General features: G+C 37.3%; 1 protein-coding gene across 1 annotated transcript in view; it reads left to right on the top strand.

Annotated features, from left to right (window-relative positions):
* Liprin-alpha (PTPRF interacting protein alpha) overlaps positions 1–18,287 on the top strand; it is a 258,468-nt gene that overhangs the window by 22,596 nt on the left and 217,585 nt on the right. Inside the window, exon 3 of the mRNA XM_069838691.1 lies at positions 14,483–14,647. Coding sequence (XP_069694792.1) covers positions 14,483–14,647 — 165 coding nt within the window. The remainder of the gene's footprint in view (positions 1–14,482; positions 14,648–18,287) is intronic.

Below are 18,287 nucleotides of genomic sequence, written 5' to 3'. Positions count from 1 at the left end.
ACAGAATGATGTAATATGTCAATAAAATAAAAATAAAATAAATATCGAGGAAAGCCAAAAATACAAACGTAGTTTAAACCACACCAGACGTATGAAAACTCCCATAGATAGAAGAAGAAGAAGAAGAAGAAGAAGAAGAAGAAGAAGAAGAAGAAGAAGAAGAAGAAGAAGAAGAAGAAGAAGAAAGTTATAATGATGATAGTAATAATGTGACAAGAAGCAATTGAGTATTTATACACTATCCATAGCTAATGGATCATTTGATCAAGATCTTCATGTAGGACAGATGGAATTTGTTACTTCAGTTACTTGGTAATTATTCAAAATAGTTGATTAAAGAACTTGCGACTTTGTATTCTGTACGGAGCCAGTTAATCTTGTGATTCATATAGTGCTGCAATTGTATAGACCTTCTGCGCAACATTTTTTTTTTTCTTTATTAAATTAAGAACCCGTTCCAATCCTGATTACAGTTTTGTCCCTTTGCAGCTCCAATTTAAACTTGTGATTCCTCATTCCACTCCACCAGAAATACTCGAGAACTTTTCTATATAAAGTTGCAAGTGTATTGATAAACTTTTTTCATTTTACCCCTTCCCTCAGATGCTCTTTCCCTCTTTTTCAGTGGTCTAGAGGTTGCCATGGTGACCCTGAGAGAGATTTCTGTCTCTCTTAGGTGTTTGAGCCAACCGCAGGTCGAATGCTAAAGTTTCCGGTTGGAAAGGTGTCAATTAAGGCGAAAACAAGATTCCCACGCCCGAGTGTGTCGACCTTATTGACAGCCTTGTTTTTGTATTTCGAGTCCCTTCTCAGTAAAGTAAGAGACAAATAAATGTCGCATTCTGTTATTTCGTAGAAACCGTATTGTGTGGATGGCTGATGTAGTTATAATTACCCTATACGTCCTGCCACTTCCAGTGACGCGTGTTTCATTGTATGCAGCATGTCCGCGTATCTTTGTTGACAACAACTTACAAGGAGCTGATGAATGAGTGAACCCATATTCGAGATTGACGCCTTCACAGTCGAATTTTCTACGCTGTACATCAGTACTGAGCATATAATATTGTAACGTTTTTAAAATAAACAACAATGAAATTTTATTATCTCAACAACAATAATTCCTTTCTACAATTCACCTTAAACGCCCTCGTCAACAATGGGATTTGCTCTCCGCACAGCAACACAGCGTTCGTTATAGCACTCCACAAACGACAATGACAATTTACTTGGACTATTACGAACAACAATGAACTGTTAATCTTAACTAATATTTACAAAGCACTATTTACAAATCAGAACTGTCAGTTCTCAGTTCACAGTTCTTCTAGCTCAGTCACTCGAGTTCACATTATCTCGAACCACAGACCTTCAGAGACAGTCCACTGCACTCGAACTCAGGCCTTCGGATGCTGACACAGTTGCGGACGCACACTCAAGTCGTACTCCGGTACAAAAGACTGGCTGGCTTGCTCTGTTCACTGGCTTACTGACTGAACTAATCATGAATCACACTGAAACTGAAACTGCTCAAGTTCGCTCACGTTTCTTCTTTTATAGCAAAATCATAGTTACGAGAAATTTCTACGGTTGTTCTCTCGAATTATCTGGATATCTCCACTTCGACGGGCTTCTGGAAGAGTCGGGAGGGTCCGTCCCCCCTTCACTCCGCACGTAGCAGTTGCGCGCGCAATCTCCCCTCGTCGCGTTGACGTAATACACCCCCTCTGCCCTTCAGCATGCATATGCTCCCCGTACCAGCGTTTCGTCTGCCGCGCGCCCTGTCGGACGCGTGTTTGAACCCCGTTGCAGCTGTCACAATATGATATTCAGTGAAGCAAATATTAACATCGAAATCGACATAATATTTATGTATTTATGTTCCTATATTTCATAAAGAACTATGAGGTGCTGTTTATCTTTAAACCACCCCGAAACAGCTCCTTTTGAATCTACAGAGTGTTTCAGAAATATTTTTACAAACCTTGGGGGCATGTTCTTCACAACAAAACAAGAAAAAAAAAGTTCATATAAACATATGTCCGAAAATCCTTAATTTTTAGTTATTAAAGAAAGAACATAATGAAACATTTGTTAGATATTGTCAGCTTTGTAGCAAGTGTTGCAACTTTAATCAATTCAGAAACTCATAACAATGAAAGTTTACGTTCAACGCGTTTCGAGGTGCAATCCAACAACTTCACTTAAGGGGAGTCAGAGGTGAATATTTCAAAATCCACAAAATTTATACGATTTGTTTGAAATTGATCATGGATACTAAGTATGTTATTAGTAGACATCGGATTTTTAGGCACTAAAAATTGCAGTTTTAGGCGCCTAAAATAAGCTCAAAATTTGTAAAATTAGGCTCTATTTTAATGAAAATAGGCATTTTAGGCACATCAAGGTATCATACTTATTTCTTTCACTGAAAGTTTTAGTTATACACTAAAATACGCACAAAAAAGTATGTTTAAACATTGAAAAAGAATACTATATTATATTTATAAACAGAGCTGCACAAATTTAATATATTGAAACTAATGAAATAATTATTATTTATATCAAGATTACTCATTTTAAGTTATTGAAATTCAGTTCCATGCTCAGACTTTATTATAATTATCTGCACAGTACACCACCAGAATTTTTTCTAAATTCTCCACAGTTAACCTTTGCCTTTTGTCACTGAGAATCATTTTGAAAGCAGAAAAACTTCTTTCAACCGAAACTGATGTGAGAGGCGCAAATTTTAAATTAGGTACAATAGAAACATCAATACTTACTGGAACATTTACACTTTCCCCCGATATCACTCTTGATACTTTTTCCAACAATGAAAATCCTACATTCTTATTTAATACGTTGTCCCACTTATTTTTAACTTTTTTTCCCAGTTTCGCCCAAAGCAGAATGTATGTTCACTTGAGCTTCCTTTACTATTGCTATTTGGCTACAAAGAGATTGTTTTTCACGTTCTAATTGTTCAATGCTTGCAGGTATGAAAGAAAAGTTTGATGTTATGTAGGCAATATCGTTTTTCACTCGTGAGTCATTCAGACAATCTTTCACTGCTTTCACACACGCTGCACTATCAGTTTCAGGTAATTTATCAATAACTGTGACCACTTCTTTAAAATACTTAGAATAATACACCACTGACTGAATCCAGGTTCCCCATCGTGTAACAACCGGCTGAGGTGGGAGTGGGATATCTGGAAAGTTCTCTCTGAATATTGAAATCCTGGATGGGGCTTTACAAAAACATTTTTTGTGTTAGAAATAAACGAATTGACAAGAGGAAATTCATTCCGGATTGTTTCAGAAACCCTGTGAAGGCCATGTGCTAGACAGGTTACATGCGTGAGGTTAGGATAAAATGTTTTAAGAAGTGGAGCTGCAGCAACCATGTATGAGGCAGCATCAGTACAAAACAACAGAACTTTAGAATCGTCTATATTACCTGAGTATAAAGACTGTAGGCCTTTATTTACAAAATAAGCAATGGCTTGGCTATTCACTTTCGAAAGTTCCTTAACACATACGAGGTGTGGAATCGAAGGTCCATCAGGACTAAGTTTTCCTACTACTATATTTGCTATATACCTGTTCATAGGATCTGAGGTTTCATCCACAGAGACCCATATGTAAGAATCACCTATATCCTCCCGAATGGAAGCTAAAGTTTCATTGTATATTCTGTCTAAGTAATTTTTTCTTAGGGTCGACTCAGATGGGATATTTTGTTTGCAGTATTTTTGTAAAAACTGTCTTAAAACCGGATTTTCAATTGCATTCCAGGGAATGTTAGCAGCAACAAACGCTCTGGTTAAATCAGCATAGAAATTGCTGCTGAGATTGGATGAAGTAGGCTGTGTTAGTAAAGTTTGTTGCAGTTGATTTTTCTGCTGAGCTTTAGCCTTATGAGCCGCTCCTTGCACATGCTGCTTTAGGTGGCACTTCTTTTCTTGCGAAATCTAAAAATGTAAAGTAAACTGAATTAAAATAAAATCCTAATTGTTGTATTGCCGTATTTCTATCACAAAGTTAGTGGGTTCGAACAATCAAAATTTTAATGACCTGCAAATACTTTAACTATCGGAATTTAAAAGGTTAAAGTGTAGTGGTCTTAAAAAGAATTATACCTCAGGATAGCTCAGTCAATGTATAAATATTATAGGCCTACTCATTAAAATTAATAGAATTTATATATTTCAACTATTGTTACATACCTGTTTGCTACAAATCTTGCAGAATATTATTTTTCCATCATAAGTGAATTCTGAATATTCTGTTAGCCATTGCCGGATCAATGTAGATTTTGCACTTATATTTTTCGGCATTATCGCGTTAAACTTCACAGGAAAACTTCCTACCGCTCAAAACTTCTCAACACAAATAAGGTGAGGGAAAGAGCAACTGTTAACGAGCATTCAAATGAACCGTTGTTATTGAGATTCAATTGGACAAAAATACAAAGTTCCACTTATTGTTGCATTTCCTGGTAGTGTTAACACTAGGAGGGCCATTCTTTTAAATATTTTGTAACGGTTTACCCTACTAATTCGCAGTTTTACGACTTTTCATAAATATTTCAAAAACACTCTTTCTCCAAAAATTGTGATTTTATGACACTCTGAAGGGCAGTACAGCTAATTGGTTTCAGACCGAAAACAGTCATTTTTATAGTATAGTATATCTCTGAATCGGTAGCAGCACATGTGATTGTTGCCTGCTTCAAAACTAAGGTTGGTTCTTTGTCGGCATTTATGCCTCCAAACATGTTAAATTCGGTGAAATCTATTGCGAGTGTCGTGAGATTCAAAACATTTTGTTTCCTTTATCAATGGTTTCATGGCCGGTGTGAAGCAAACTTTCCTCTTTTTAAATGCCTTAAATTTCGCAGTGAATGCATGTATAAATTATAAAAAGTAAGAGTAAAATGCGAAACTTTACAGTGAGTTAGGCATTTTTAGGCGAATATTAACAAATTAGGCTCTAATAACCGTTTTAGGGCATTTTAGGGCGCTATAAAACTCTTTGAATACCTTTCAATTTCCATGAAACACAAATATTAATAATTATTTTTACTTTTCTCCTAAAGAAACAAAATAGGCATTTGCCCTAGAATCCGATGTCTGGTTATTAGTAATGGACATACCAAGTTTCAACTTTCTAAGTACAATAGTTCTGTAAATATTAATAATGTTATAAAACTTTATATCGTTTGATATAAAATGCTCCATGCACCATATTGTAAGAAATTTTCAATATTTCTTTTTATTTATATGCTCAGAGAAGGTATATAATTAACGATAAGTATTGGTTTATTATGGGAATAATATAGTAATACAGTTATCTTGGTTTTAATTTCGTATTTTTAAGGGCACAAAATCAAAAACTAACATGGGAATATCAAAATAGAGATAATAAAAATGGAAAAAAACAAATTTTCATTTTTTCTTCAGTTTTGTTCGAAAATTTCACCTCTGCCTCCCCTTAAGTTTGTAACCGATAATAATATTCATTTTGCTATAGTCCCGTCGCTCTAATTTCCGGCAGCCAATCGCGTTGCAGGTCGACTACATTTAAACGTGTGCGTCTTGTGATTCGCTGATGAAGAAGTTATTCATTTCTTAAGGCTCGATAAATACTTTATATAATCGCCCGCCATTTTGGCTCTTTCGTCGGCGTTCGCAGAAAGCACACGAAGACGTTATTTGCCGCTCAATTATTTGCTGAATTACAGTGCGTTTGATTTATTATCATAGGAGCTACGACATGATAATGTTTAACGGTGTGGCAAATAGATTCCTCGTATGGTAGCTTGGCAACGAAAGAACAAAACGGCGAACGATATTATCTACCTAGACTTTATAGAGCCTTCACTCCCCAAGACGTAAGCAAAGAGGAGGAGTCACGCCGGGAATAACAGCGTCGCGACTATAGATAATCGAATGATGTTATCGATACAAGTCTGCTGATGCACCCGTTTTATCCTAGATGGCTATGTGTTGCCAAGGAGACTTGTTTACTACAGGAGAACATTTTGAACATTTGTTATGAGTTTCTGAATTGATTAAAATTGCAACAATTGCTGCCAAGCTGACAATATCTGACAGATGTTTCATTATGTTCTTTCATTAATATTACTAAAAAACTAAAGGCCCATTCACAATGAAGTCCACGCCTGTGGAGTAACGGTTAGCACGTCTAGCAGCGAAACCAGATGGCCCGGGTTCGATTCCCGGTCGGGACAAGTTACCTGGTTGAGGTTTTTTCCGGGGTTTTCCCTCAACCCAATATGAGCAAATGCTGGGTAACTTTCGGTGTTGGACCCCGGACTCATTTCACCGGCATTATCACCTTCATCTCATTCAGACGCTAAATAACCAAAGCTGTTGATAAAGCGTCGTAAAATAACCTACTAAAACAAATAAATTCACAATGAAAATTACACATAACCGTAACATAAACACAGAAGTTTGCGCTCAGGTTACCAAATGGGATCATTCACAATGATTCACATAAACACTGACATAAACATTGCCGTAAGACGTTAACATGAAAGTTTGAAAACTCCAAACTTTCATGCTTATGCTTACGTGATTTGCAAACAGAACACAATCGTGGAGCGCTGAAGTATACGACAGAATATGAGGAAATGGCGTCGTTGTTATGTTTCCATGGTTACCAAGTATCTTTGCTGTTATGTTTATGTTCCCATCGTGAATGCTCTTTATTTTACCGTAACGTTTACACTTTTAAGTTAACGCTTACGTTATGTTTAATTTTCATTGTGAATTAGGCTTATGACCTGTTAAGTTATAAACGTCCACATCAAATTCTACTTTTTATTTTTCTCACTTTATGAGAAAACAAGTTCCGATTCTTATTGATGTATCATAGATAAGATACAATCAATTTAATCTCACTAGTTTCGTCTGAGCATACCACCACTAATTATAGTTGCTGCCACTCTGCACAATCCAACAGCAGTTCTTGACTTGTCTTTTTCCTCTGTCGCGTATAATGTTGGCGGTGCGATCAGCAAAGTGGAGGCAACATTGTTGGACGGAACAGGACTGCTTTCCAGACATGTACGTGGGAGTGATGGAGCCCAACGTAAATGGACGCTAATGTAGAACTGAGCAGGACCATTGTAAAAACTAGCGCTGTTTCTGGAACGAGACAAGTGGCAAAACATTCTGAAATATTAATAGCATTACGTAGATACGTGGAATACTGCTGTATTAATGTTAATTCTAACATCATTCTGTCTTGGTAGTCATCGTGAAAGGAACTTCTTTCGTACTGCCCACAAAGGAAATATATTTTCAAAAGTTTGTTCTACTAAGTATTTTTTTCTGAAAATGAATTTTCAAAGAGATTATACCGAAGTGAAAAAATATAGAATCCCTTGCATAAAAACAAAGAAATCCAAAACATATGAAGAGTCCACTGCAAGAATGATGAATGTCATTTGGAATACATTTTGCAGGAAAAGCAATTGAAAGTTTGAAATGCTTAGCGCTCAAAGCTTAACTGTGATTTTCCGATCATTACTGGACAATGACTATCAGTGTTAATGCCATATAACTCTGTATGTACATTCTATGTCTTAAGCTATGCATTGACAGTCTTGGTTCATTTTCGACAAGAAAGTGACATACATCATTCTTGCAGTGGACTCTTCATATTTAATGATAAAACACATATGTTAGTCTCCTTTAAGCCAAGCAAGAACACGGTTCGAACAACTGAACCACATCGTCGTTGTAATTAGTCATTGAAGATGAAGAAGCATCTCCGAAACATGTCTAACATCTTCAATAAACGTATTGTACTCATTAGTGTTCATGCAACTGTAACATATCATCTTCAATGTATTTCATAAATCCAAAACAAATTATCCTTATTTTTCATGTGCTAAAATGGAAACAGTAATAAAAGCCAAACTGTATTTCGACTAGTAGTACCAAAACGAAAAACAAAGAAAATTTTTTTTTCCACTACATCGCCACCTCTGGCACGCATGACAAAATTGTATAGGCATATTATCATCGCATGTTCATGATGAGTATACTGTTATCCTGGATGGTTGTTTAACATTCCACTTTCAACTGCTGTAGTGTGTGAAAACTATTTGTATGCGCCTGCGAAGTACGTCAATATCTTCGAGAGAGTATTAGAGCTGAGTGTGCAGGTCTTCCATCTTGGATTACCACGAAATTTGGCCCTATAGCCAGATATGTAGGACACGGTACTGCAGAACCATTTGGCTCTAGCCCTCTTGCTGTCAATGACCCCTTGATAACGAGCAGATTGTCTTTCAGTCTTGTCATGGGATTTCCTCCACATCGTCACTGATCAGTTGTGTCTGCATGTTCGGAAGTAGATCTCGTTCTCCTTATCTTGCCACACCTCGACACGATCAAAATATGTCTCGGGCAGCATGAATTCCATTTCACTGAGAATAACATTGAGTACAGGTCGCAGCTATCCATTGACAAGCTCTTCTGCAAACTGCAAACGTCGTCAATGACATGACATTAACTGAGGAACTTCAAGACATCTCCAGATCTGAATTGACTTCAACACTGCTGCGAACTGAGCACTAACAATCTTTCCACTGCCATTAAGAAATTCACTCCGCAGATCTCTAATGGTCCTGCTAGGGTCTGGGAGAGCCTTGAGTGGAAGAAATTTTCTCAGAAACCATACTTACTCTTTTCTTTTTCTCCTTGACTGTGAAGTTTAACTGCACCGAACTCTTGGTCCTTCAGCCTGCAGACGACGACTAGTGAAGATCTCTTTAAGGATGGATAGAGTACAGTGGAACTCCACAAATAGACGCTCACTCTCGTATACTTCACGATACAACGTATCCTGTCCCGTGCTTCACAGGGCTAACCAGTTGAACCAGTGCAGTAGTGTGCAGATACTGGTACACGTTGGCAGCAAGGCAGGGAACAGAAAATGTGTACTTATGTTGAAGCAGAAGTTACAAATATTGGAATGGTTTAAAAAAGGTGAATCAATCAGAGCCATCGCTCAAGAATTTGACATTTCGATCAGAACAGTGCATAGGATAAAACAAAATTCATCTAAATATCAGGCAGTCCGTAGTGATTATAAGAAGCTTTGTTATTATCAATTGATTGTAGGATGAAAACACAGCTTATTTTGTATATTTCCTAAATTTAATCAATAGGGATGATTTATGTTCTCTCTTGAAGGGTATACACCATTTTAAAATAATTTAATACACAAACACAACTACACTGGTCAAAAAAAGTTAACCATATTTTCAGTTTACCCAATAATACCTGATATTTATGTTTCTTTTGGTTTTATGTGGCACGTGTTATGTTTACCAATTCAAACTCTTTCATTTGTTTTAGTCTGCATCACTAGGTAACGTCCAAATCACGGCTAGTAAAGAAAAGCCTGTAATTCGAGCAAAGTTCAGTCAGTGTCATTTTGCTTCATAGTGTTTCATAGTGCAGTAAACAAAGTCTGTAATTCGAGCAAAGTTCAGTCAGTGTCGTTTTGCTTCATAGTGTTTCATAGTGCAGTAAACAAAGCCTGTAATTCGAGCAAAGTTCAATCAGTGTCGTTTTGCTTCATAGTGTTTCATAGTGGAGTAAACAAAGTCTGTAATTCGAGCAAAGTTCAGTCAGTGTCGTTTTGCTTCATAGTGCAGTACAATGGCTCGGAACACCCTTACAATGGCAGACCGCATCAAAATCATCACTTTGATGGAACAAAACATGAGACAAGTTGATGTTGCTAACATCCTTCATGTGAATCAGAGTATTGTCTCCAGACTGTGGAGAAAGGTCCAGGAAACCCATTCAATAGCAGATCGACCTCGCGAAGGCCGTCCACGCAAAACAACACCAGGTCAGGACCGGTATGTAAGGTTATCTGCACGTAGGAACCCTATAGCCTCAGCTACAACTCTGCGCCATGACCTGCGCGAAGCCACTGTGTTGTTGTAAGTAGCCAAACTGTGCGCATTAGACTTCATGACATAGGGTTGTATGCTCGGAGACCACTCAAGACTCCAGCACTCCGTCCACATCACAGGGGTGCTCGTGCAAGATGGGCTAGAGCACATGAGAATTGGACACGAGACCAATGGACCAGAACTTTATTCTCAGACGAAGTGAGAATGGGCCTACACCCTGACAACAACTCTATTCGCGTATGGAGACGAACAGGGGAACGAAATCATCCCTCAATGACCGTGGAACGTCACCAACAGTTTGGTGGTTCAATCTTGTTTTGGGCAGGTGTCATGTTTGGCCGCCGCACACCACTGGTTTCAATAGAGGGAAACATGACTGCTGCCGTGTATGAGAACAACATCCTCCAACCCATAGTAAGTGGTTTTGCAGAGACTGTAGGAGAAGGGTTCACTCTACAGGACGATAATGCTCGGCCTCATCGTGCTCATAGTGGCAGCGGTATCTTGTAGAACATGGGATCCGAAGAATGGATTGGTCAGCATGCTCACCGGATATGAACTGCATAGAGCATGCATGGAGCTTTCTCAGGAGAGCCATTTCCAATCGTCCACATCACCCATTAACGATTCAAGAACTCAGGAATGCTGCCTTGGAAGAATGGGACAATTTGCCTCAGGAGAGCTTAGATGCGTTGGTACTGAGTATGCCCCGTCGCATACAAGAGTGCCTCAGGGTTCGTGGAGGAACAACACGTTATTAAACAGGGCACTGAAAGCACTATCTCCTTTTCTTTGATGATGTACGAATTTCAACTTCCCTTATCTTTTCCGTTGTTTCCAAACAATGCAACTTTTTCATTTCATATTGAGTCCATTGTTAACAAATAGTGTATTTCTACTTTTAAGTTTATTCTGTGGAACCAAGAAACCCAATTATAATTTATCTATTTTATTTTAATTAATAAAAACAGTTATATGCCTAATTATGCTTAACTTTTTTGACCAGTGTATTACATGAAATGTTCAATAAGTTTTTGTAGCTTTATTCTCTTCAGCTCTAATCAGCAATAACAAAAATGCAGGTTGCCAGGCGACGATAGAAAAGAAAAGATGCGAAAACAAACGAATGTGGTGTATAAACAATTGAATGCTCTTTCATATTCAAGTATAAAAATATAGGGGTGCCATTTGAAATTTCAAAGTGGGAGTGGAAGGTGAAATCTAAAATGCAATTAAGCCTGGTTTAAGACTTCCCCCTTGATATTTAAATTTACATGTTTTTTTTTTTAATTGAATTCAATTAATTAACTAGTTATTTAGAGTGGGAAGTTGTGAAATGAAAGCCCCGTATGTAGATATATTTAGAGAGTTTTTCCTCCAGAAGTTTGTTTTTTGTTTCAGATGTATCACGTATATAGGCCTATTATACTTAATCACGAATTAGTTTTGTTATATATTTTGCATATACTGCAATATATTATTTAAAATTATATACGTTAATTCTTTATGTTTCGGTCCACACGCCATAAAAACATTGTACAGCCCTTATGTTTACCAATGTCCGCAGTACTCCGTAGAAAGACAGAGTTCGTACCTCGTCTCGCACACGGACCATTGCTGTGTCTATTTGTGGCGTTCCACTGTACAGACCGATTATTTAGTCCTGACAGCTCAGCGACGCGAAACAGGGGAAGTAGTAGGAGTAGTGGGGAGAGTAGAGATAAGGGCAAGCGGTCAGTAAAGGAATGCAGTACAGCTTAACTGTACTGGAAACACAAATACCTCATGCGTGACATCCGATCGCTCTGACTGCAGGCAACAGAGTAACCTGAACATCCCTTGGAGTAACTAAATGGACTCGCCTGACCCAGGCGCACATTGCCGGCGACTGTCAGGACTAAATAATCGTACTGTAGTATGCGAAAGTTATTGACTTTCCCGTTTCAAGAGCTAGAGGCGCTAAGGTAGAAAACGATTTTGCTGTTATCAGTTTTTTTCCCGGGATAACTAAATACTCCATGCAGATTGCAGCACAACAAGTGGTGAAAGGAATAACTAAATAGGCCTACTTCACGCATTTAGCAGTGCACCAAGTGGCGGAAAGTATAATTACGTGCATAAAACATCCCTCCTTCTGAAACAACCAAATTTAAAATAAACGGTTTGAATTTTTATTTCTCCCATCTTTCATCGAAAATTAATATTGTAATTAATATTTACAATTAATCTTTGAGAAGAAAGGCTCGCTCCGGCGCCGGGGTTCGAACCCGGGTCCTTGGTTCTACGTACCAAGGGCGAAACCCTGTACGAGAAGCAGTCTCTTCCGTCTACCATAGTTAACTTGTCTTTTCTCTTAGTAAGTAAACACACATTTTCATAAGACCTTTCTGAAGTTCTTTCTTGATTGAAAATCCACATATCTCCTGCGAGCTTTAAAGGTTAAGTCCAAAAGTTAACGTATGGTGTGAAGTGAGCCGCAATAAAGTGTATGGACCATTCATCTTTGCAGAAAAGACAATACGCTATGGATCTTACTTGGATGTATTGCAGTTGCTTCTGTTGGCACAACTTGAGGAAGACAATAATATGAACATTGTATTCCAGCAAACTGGTCCACCACCACTGGGCATGGGAGGTTCGTCATTTGCTAAAGCTTTCAATCGTATGTGGTGTTGTCGTGATGGACCAATTGCTTGGCCCCCAAACTCCCCAGATCTAACCCCTCCTGACTTTTCGTGTGGAGTTTTATTATTCACAGAAACCCAGGAACATAGATGATCTAAAGGTAAAAATTACTCAACCTATCCAACAAATCACCCTTTCTGATACTAAAACGGGTGTGAGCTGAATTGCATCACCGTTATGAGTTGTGCAGGGTGCGCAATGGGCGTCATGTAGAGTTCTGATAAATCTCCGATCTTTCAATGCTGTATACACAATGTTTCAACAAATAAAGTTCAGTAGTAAATGTTTAACAGTGTTTTTATTTTATACATACCCAAACGGATCACCCTGTATTATGAAATTATCAAATCTAGAACAAATTTATAAACAAACATTGCTGATTTACTTCCATAAAAACCACAATAAATTTAAATTTGATCCTCACGAATACCATATGAGACAAAACTACAGTTTCTTTCTAAATACTAAATGCCACACAACTGCTGGATTAAAACACAGCAGAAGTTTTGGACCCAAAATATATAATGAATTAATTAGAGCTTATCCTGAGCTAAGTACACTTAACCCACATAGATTTAAGAAACAAATCAGATTAATTATTTAATTGTTTAAGCTAATTGAGTTAAAAATTGATACTCTAATATTTATGTACTTTTGTATTTTCTATTTGTATATAGACCCTATTATTACATGCTGTATTATTTTACCATTTAATAATGTTATTGTGCTCAATGAACTCTCTTAATTTTGTGATATATTTTGTATAACTGATCTGAACTGCGCCCGAGCACGAGCTTCTGCTCTTTCGGGCTGCAATGCCTAATGTAGCTCAAGTGTAAAGTATTAAATAAATAAATAAATAAATAAATAAAAATAACTGTTTCCTTTGAAACATTCTGTGTGATTTTATATTAGTAGTGGTGGTGGTGGTAGTGGTAGTGGTGGTAGTGGTGGTGGTAGTAGTGGTAGTGGTAGTAGTGGTGGTGGTAGTAGTGGTGGTGGTAGTAGTGGTGGTGGTAGTAGTGGTAGAAGTGGTAGTGGTGGTGGTGGTGGTAGTGGTAGTGGTAGTGATGGTAGTAGTAGTAGTAGCAGCAGCAGCAGCAGCAGTAGTTTGCCTGGCAGAGTTAAGGCCATGAGGCCTTCTCTTCCACTCAACCAGGTTTCAATAATATAAATGAAATACAAAATTTGATTACAAAACAACACAAAAGAAAATACCTTAGAAATTACATAAAATATAGTAGAAAATTACAATAGAAAAGATCAGTTACATAATATAAAATTACAAATAGTCAAGATCGGTTATGTAATATATAAAATAAAGTAGAAATTACACATAATCAAAATCAGTTACATAACATAAAGGGGAATATACACACTCACACACACAAACACACAATTTATAAGACCTAAAATGCCCGAGATAAATACGACGATTAGTTCACTTGAGATATATTATACAGTTAATATACTAATAGGAGAATACATGTGGGTTACAAGACATAAAATGTTGACTAGCAAATTCGTACTAAATGGCATACAAACACAAATGATTAAGAAATATATCAAGATACCGTAATAAAAAAAAAGAAAAGAGAAAAAAAAAAAAAAAGAAGAAGAGAGAGGAGAAAAAAAATAACAACTTGGTCATTTAAGATTACTTAGAAACTTCCGCAAGAGTCTAGTTCTGTTCATTAAAACAGTAGTGTGTACTTAAAAGATTTTAGACTCTGTTAACTTTCAGCTTTAAACTGTAAAGGTATCGCAGTAGTATGATTACTTTAGCATGCAGTCACTACATGTTGGCATTGTACTTTGTTGCAGCTCCTACTGGAACACCTGGAGTGCCTCGTGTCCAGGCACGAGCGGTCGCTAAGAATGACGGTCGTCAAACGACAAGCGGCCGCACAGTCCGGCGTCTCCAGCGAGGTCGAGGTACTCAAGGCCCTGAAGAGCCTGTTCGAACACCACAAGGCACTCGACGAGAAGGTTAGTGCATGTTCTGACGTCTTGCAATCTCAATCTGAAAATGCTGATTGATGAATGGATACGGACAGAAAGCCTTGCTATCTGTGCCGTTATATCGATTTGAAGTGAAATTCTATTCTTCACAGTCAGATCCAACACTTCTTATGAACTGATTACAAGGTTCACTTCTCATTCACGAGCTACTTGAAGTAATTCTCTCGAATTCTGAAACATTCTTGTTTCTGCATTATGCTATAGGTATCCTACAAACAAAACTCAGCTCATAAGAAAACGTTCTGATGGGGGCAGATAAAAAAGTTAAATTTTTTTCTTCCACCATGTTAATAATGTCAAAAGAAGTGCTTATACAAATTTTGGCCACTCGACCGCAATTACGAGGGTCGTAAAAAATAAGTTCGCCAGGGGCCGCTAACAGGAAAAAAAAAACACAATTTCATCGGACAAATTTATTGGAACGGACACAGCAATTGTTGAGCTTTTTTTTCAACACATTTTCCATCGGAATTGAAACATTTCTCATATAATGGGATCGACAGAGAGAGGTGCAGACGTAGTCAAACGCTGGTTCCGATCTGAGGCGGCTGACTTCTACGACACAAAAATTGATTCCATGGTATGACAAATATCTCAATTCCAGTGGGGAGTCGATCTGGTTGGCGAGTTGGTATAGCGCTGGCCTTCTATGCCCAAGGTTGCGGGTTCGATCCCGGGCCAGGTCGATGGCATTTAAGTGTGCTTAAATGCGACAGGCTCATGTCGGTAGATTTACTGGCATGTAAAAGAACTCCTGCGGGACAAAATTCCGGCACATCCGGCGACGCTGATATAATCTCTGCAGTTGCGAGCATCGTTAAATAAACCATAACATCCAGTGGGGAATATGTTGACAAATACCGCAACAATTGCTGTATCTGTTTCAATAAATATTTCCATGCAATTGTGCTCTTTTATATAAACGTCCCCAGGGAAAATCACTTTCTGGACGACCTTGTAATTGCTGTCGAGTGGCCAAAATTTGTATAAGCACTTCTTTTGACATTACAGACGTGGACAAATTATTAACAAAATTGACGATTTTTATGATAATTCCGTTTACAAAATTTGACTTTTCAATTTAGACTACAGTTGACAATTTTGCATATTTCCATCATTACAGTAGACAGAAATATGCAAAAATGTCAACTGTAGTTTAAATTGAAGAGTCAAGTTTTGTAAAAATATATAATAAAAATCTTCAATTTAGCTAATAATTTATAAATTAGCAAAAATGTCAACTGGATTGACGAGCCAAATTTTGTAAAAATATAAAACAAAAATCTTCAGTTTTGCTAATAATTTGGAAATATCCAAAATGTCAACTGTAGTCCAAATTGAAGAATCGAATTTTGTAAAAATATACAATAAAAACCTTCAGTTTTGCTAATAATTTGTAAATATGCAAAAATATCAAATGTAGTCCAAATTAGAGAGTTAAATTTTGAAAAATATACAATACAAATCTCCAATTTGGCTAATTATTTGAAAATACACAAAAATGTCAACTGTAGTCTAAATTGAAGAATCATATTTTGTAAAAATATATAATAAAAATCTTCAATTTTGCTAATAATTTGTCCACGTCTGTATTAACATGGTGGAAGAAAAAAATTTAACTTTTTTATCTGCACCCATCAGAACGTTTTATTGTCAGTCTCCTCGCGCCGTGCATACTATACCCCTCTTACCCCCTGCTACGGTTGCGGACATGTGCACTCAAAGAGCAGCTGTAACAATAACCAATTAAGTGAATATAACATTACAAGGTGTCAACATCGTCTCTTTCTAAGTTACAATCGGTATCTATCTTCACTGGAACTGTCCTCATATTTAAATTTTAAATACTTAAATTAAATTAAATTAAATTAATATTTAATATAAAACGCTATGGACTCCCTGACTCCGTAGCAATAACACGTGTTCAGTTCGGCACAGGAAGATAATACGTGCGCGTGCGCATGCGCATAGTGCTGGTGGTGTGATTGGAGACGGGGAGCATGCTGGGAAAGGGAGCATACGTCATCTGCGCGAGACAGTCACGCCCACTGGTTTCTACGCACTGAGTTTTGATTGTTGGATGCCTATAGTAACGTGTCTGGACGTGAAAGCTTTGTCAGTCTTTCCGAATGTGCTGAAAGAAAATCTTTTGAAGCAACGTCTACTGGACAGGCTACTCCTCATTGAGGACCGACGGCCTAATTTCAATCAGTCTTTTCGTGGTTATGGGCTATGATCCTAGGCCTGAGAGATGCGAGTAGGAAGTAGAAACTTATTGGCATATCCTGTTTCAGTATCTAGAACTGCATGGAACAAATTATGATTGCCGTGAACTTGATCGCTGAGATTGGTGATTTAAAGAGGATGTAATTAATTAATATACACAAGTTATCAAGTAAAATTATAGAACAGGTCATGAGTTTCAAATATTTAGGGGTTAATATAACAAGTCATCGGGATGTAATAAATGAAGTAAGAGATCAAGTCTCCAAAGCCTCCAGACTGTCGGGTTGCCTAAGGGATGTAATATGGAAGAATAAATATCTCAATATCGAAATTAAAATGAAAATCTTTAAAACCACAATAAGACCAGTGATGACGTATAGTACAGAAACCCGTGCAGAGACAAAGAAGACTGAACAACTCATGCGTACAGCAGAAATGAATACTCTACGAGCCATAGTTGGTAAAACTAGACTTGATAGAGTAAGAAATGTGAGGCAACAGTGCAATATAATGGACGTTAAAAAGTTCATAAATATGAGAAAGAAAAAATGGAATGCGCACATAGACAGAGCAGATAACTCAAGACTTATTAAAATAGCACGAGATATTCCCAGTGGCAAAAGAGAGAAAAAACGGTGGAAGGAAGGACTGATGTCATCTTCTACTGAATCGTCTCCTGTGTGAAGACAAACAGGCCATGTGCCTATACAAAAGAAGAAGAAGAAGAAAGTTATCATTTCTTTTGTAATACGTATTCATTTCACTATTGTAATTAGGGTGCAGAGTTATAGACGTAAATGCTGTAAGACAATTTTTAGGTCTTTCAGAAAACGAAGAACAGGAAGAGGTCGTCGTCGACGTTTCATAGATAATTTTCAGTTTCATATTTTAAGCAAGGTTGTTAGGTTCAGTAAACAGTATACTACACACTTTACGAATGTGACAGGTTACAAATCAAATAAAAGCAAAATTGACTTAGCTATTTCCCTGAAATATTTCTCATTTAGGTCGATCGTTCGTCAACAAATCAAATAACTCACTTTGGAACATACAACGTAATTTGTTTTGGCCGTCTAGCAAGGTTCATCCTATCAACATGTTCTTTCCACTGAAGCCTATAATGGTTGATGTATTGGACAATGGGATCAAGTTGTAGTTCCTCCAAGATGTCTTCATTTCAGCCTATCCAGAAGACTTCAGGTAGCAGCTCTAACACTGGACTACCTGTAACTTGTTCATGGGAAATTTTGTATACATTCAAGTCTGAAGAGGAATATAACTATTTATGTAACATTTTAAAATTTCTTTGCAGAACGAAAAGTTACATTTGCTCGGATCAAATTTCTGCACATTTCAAGAACAAAACTAAAATTCTTTCAAT

The sequence above is a fragment of the Periplaneta americana genome, chromosome 11 (assembly GCF_040183065.1).
Source record: "Periplaneta americana isolate PAMFEO1 chromosome 11, P.americana_PAMFEO1_priV1, whole genome shotgun sequence".
Lineage (NCBI taxonomy): Eukaryota > Metazoa > Arthropoda > Insecta > Blattodea > Blattidae > Periplaneta > Periplaneta americana.
The sequence above is the reverse complement of the archived record's forward strand: the minus strand, read 5'-3'. Positions and strand labels throughout refer to the sequence as shown.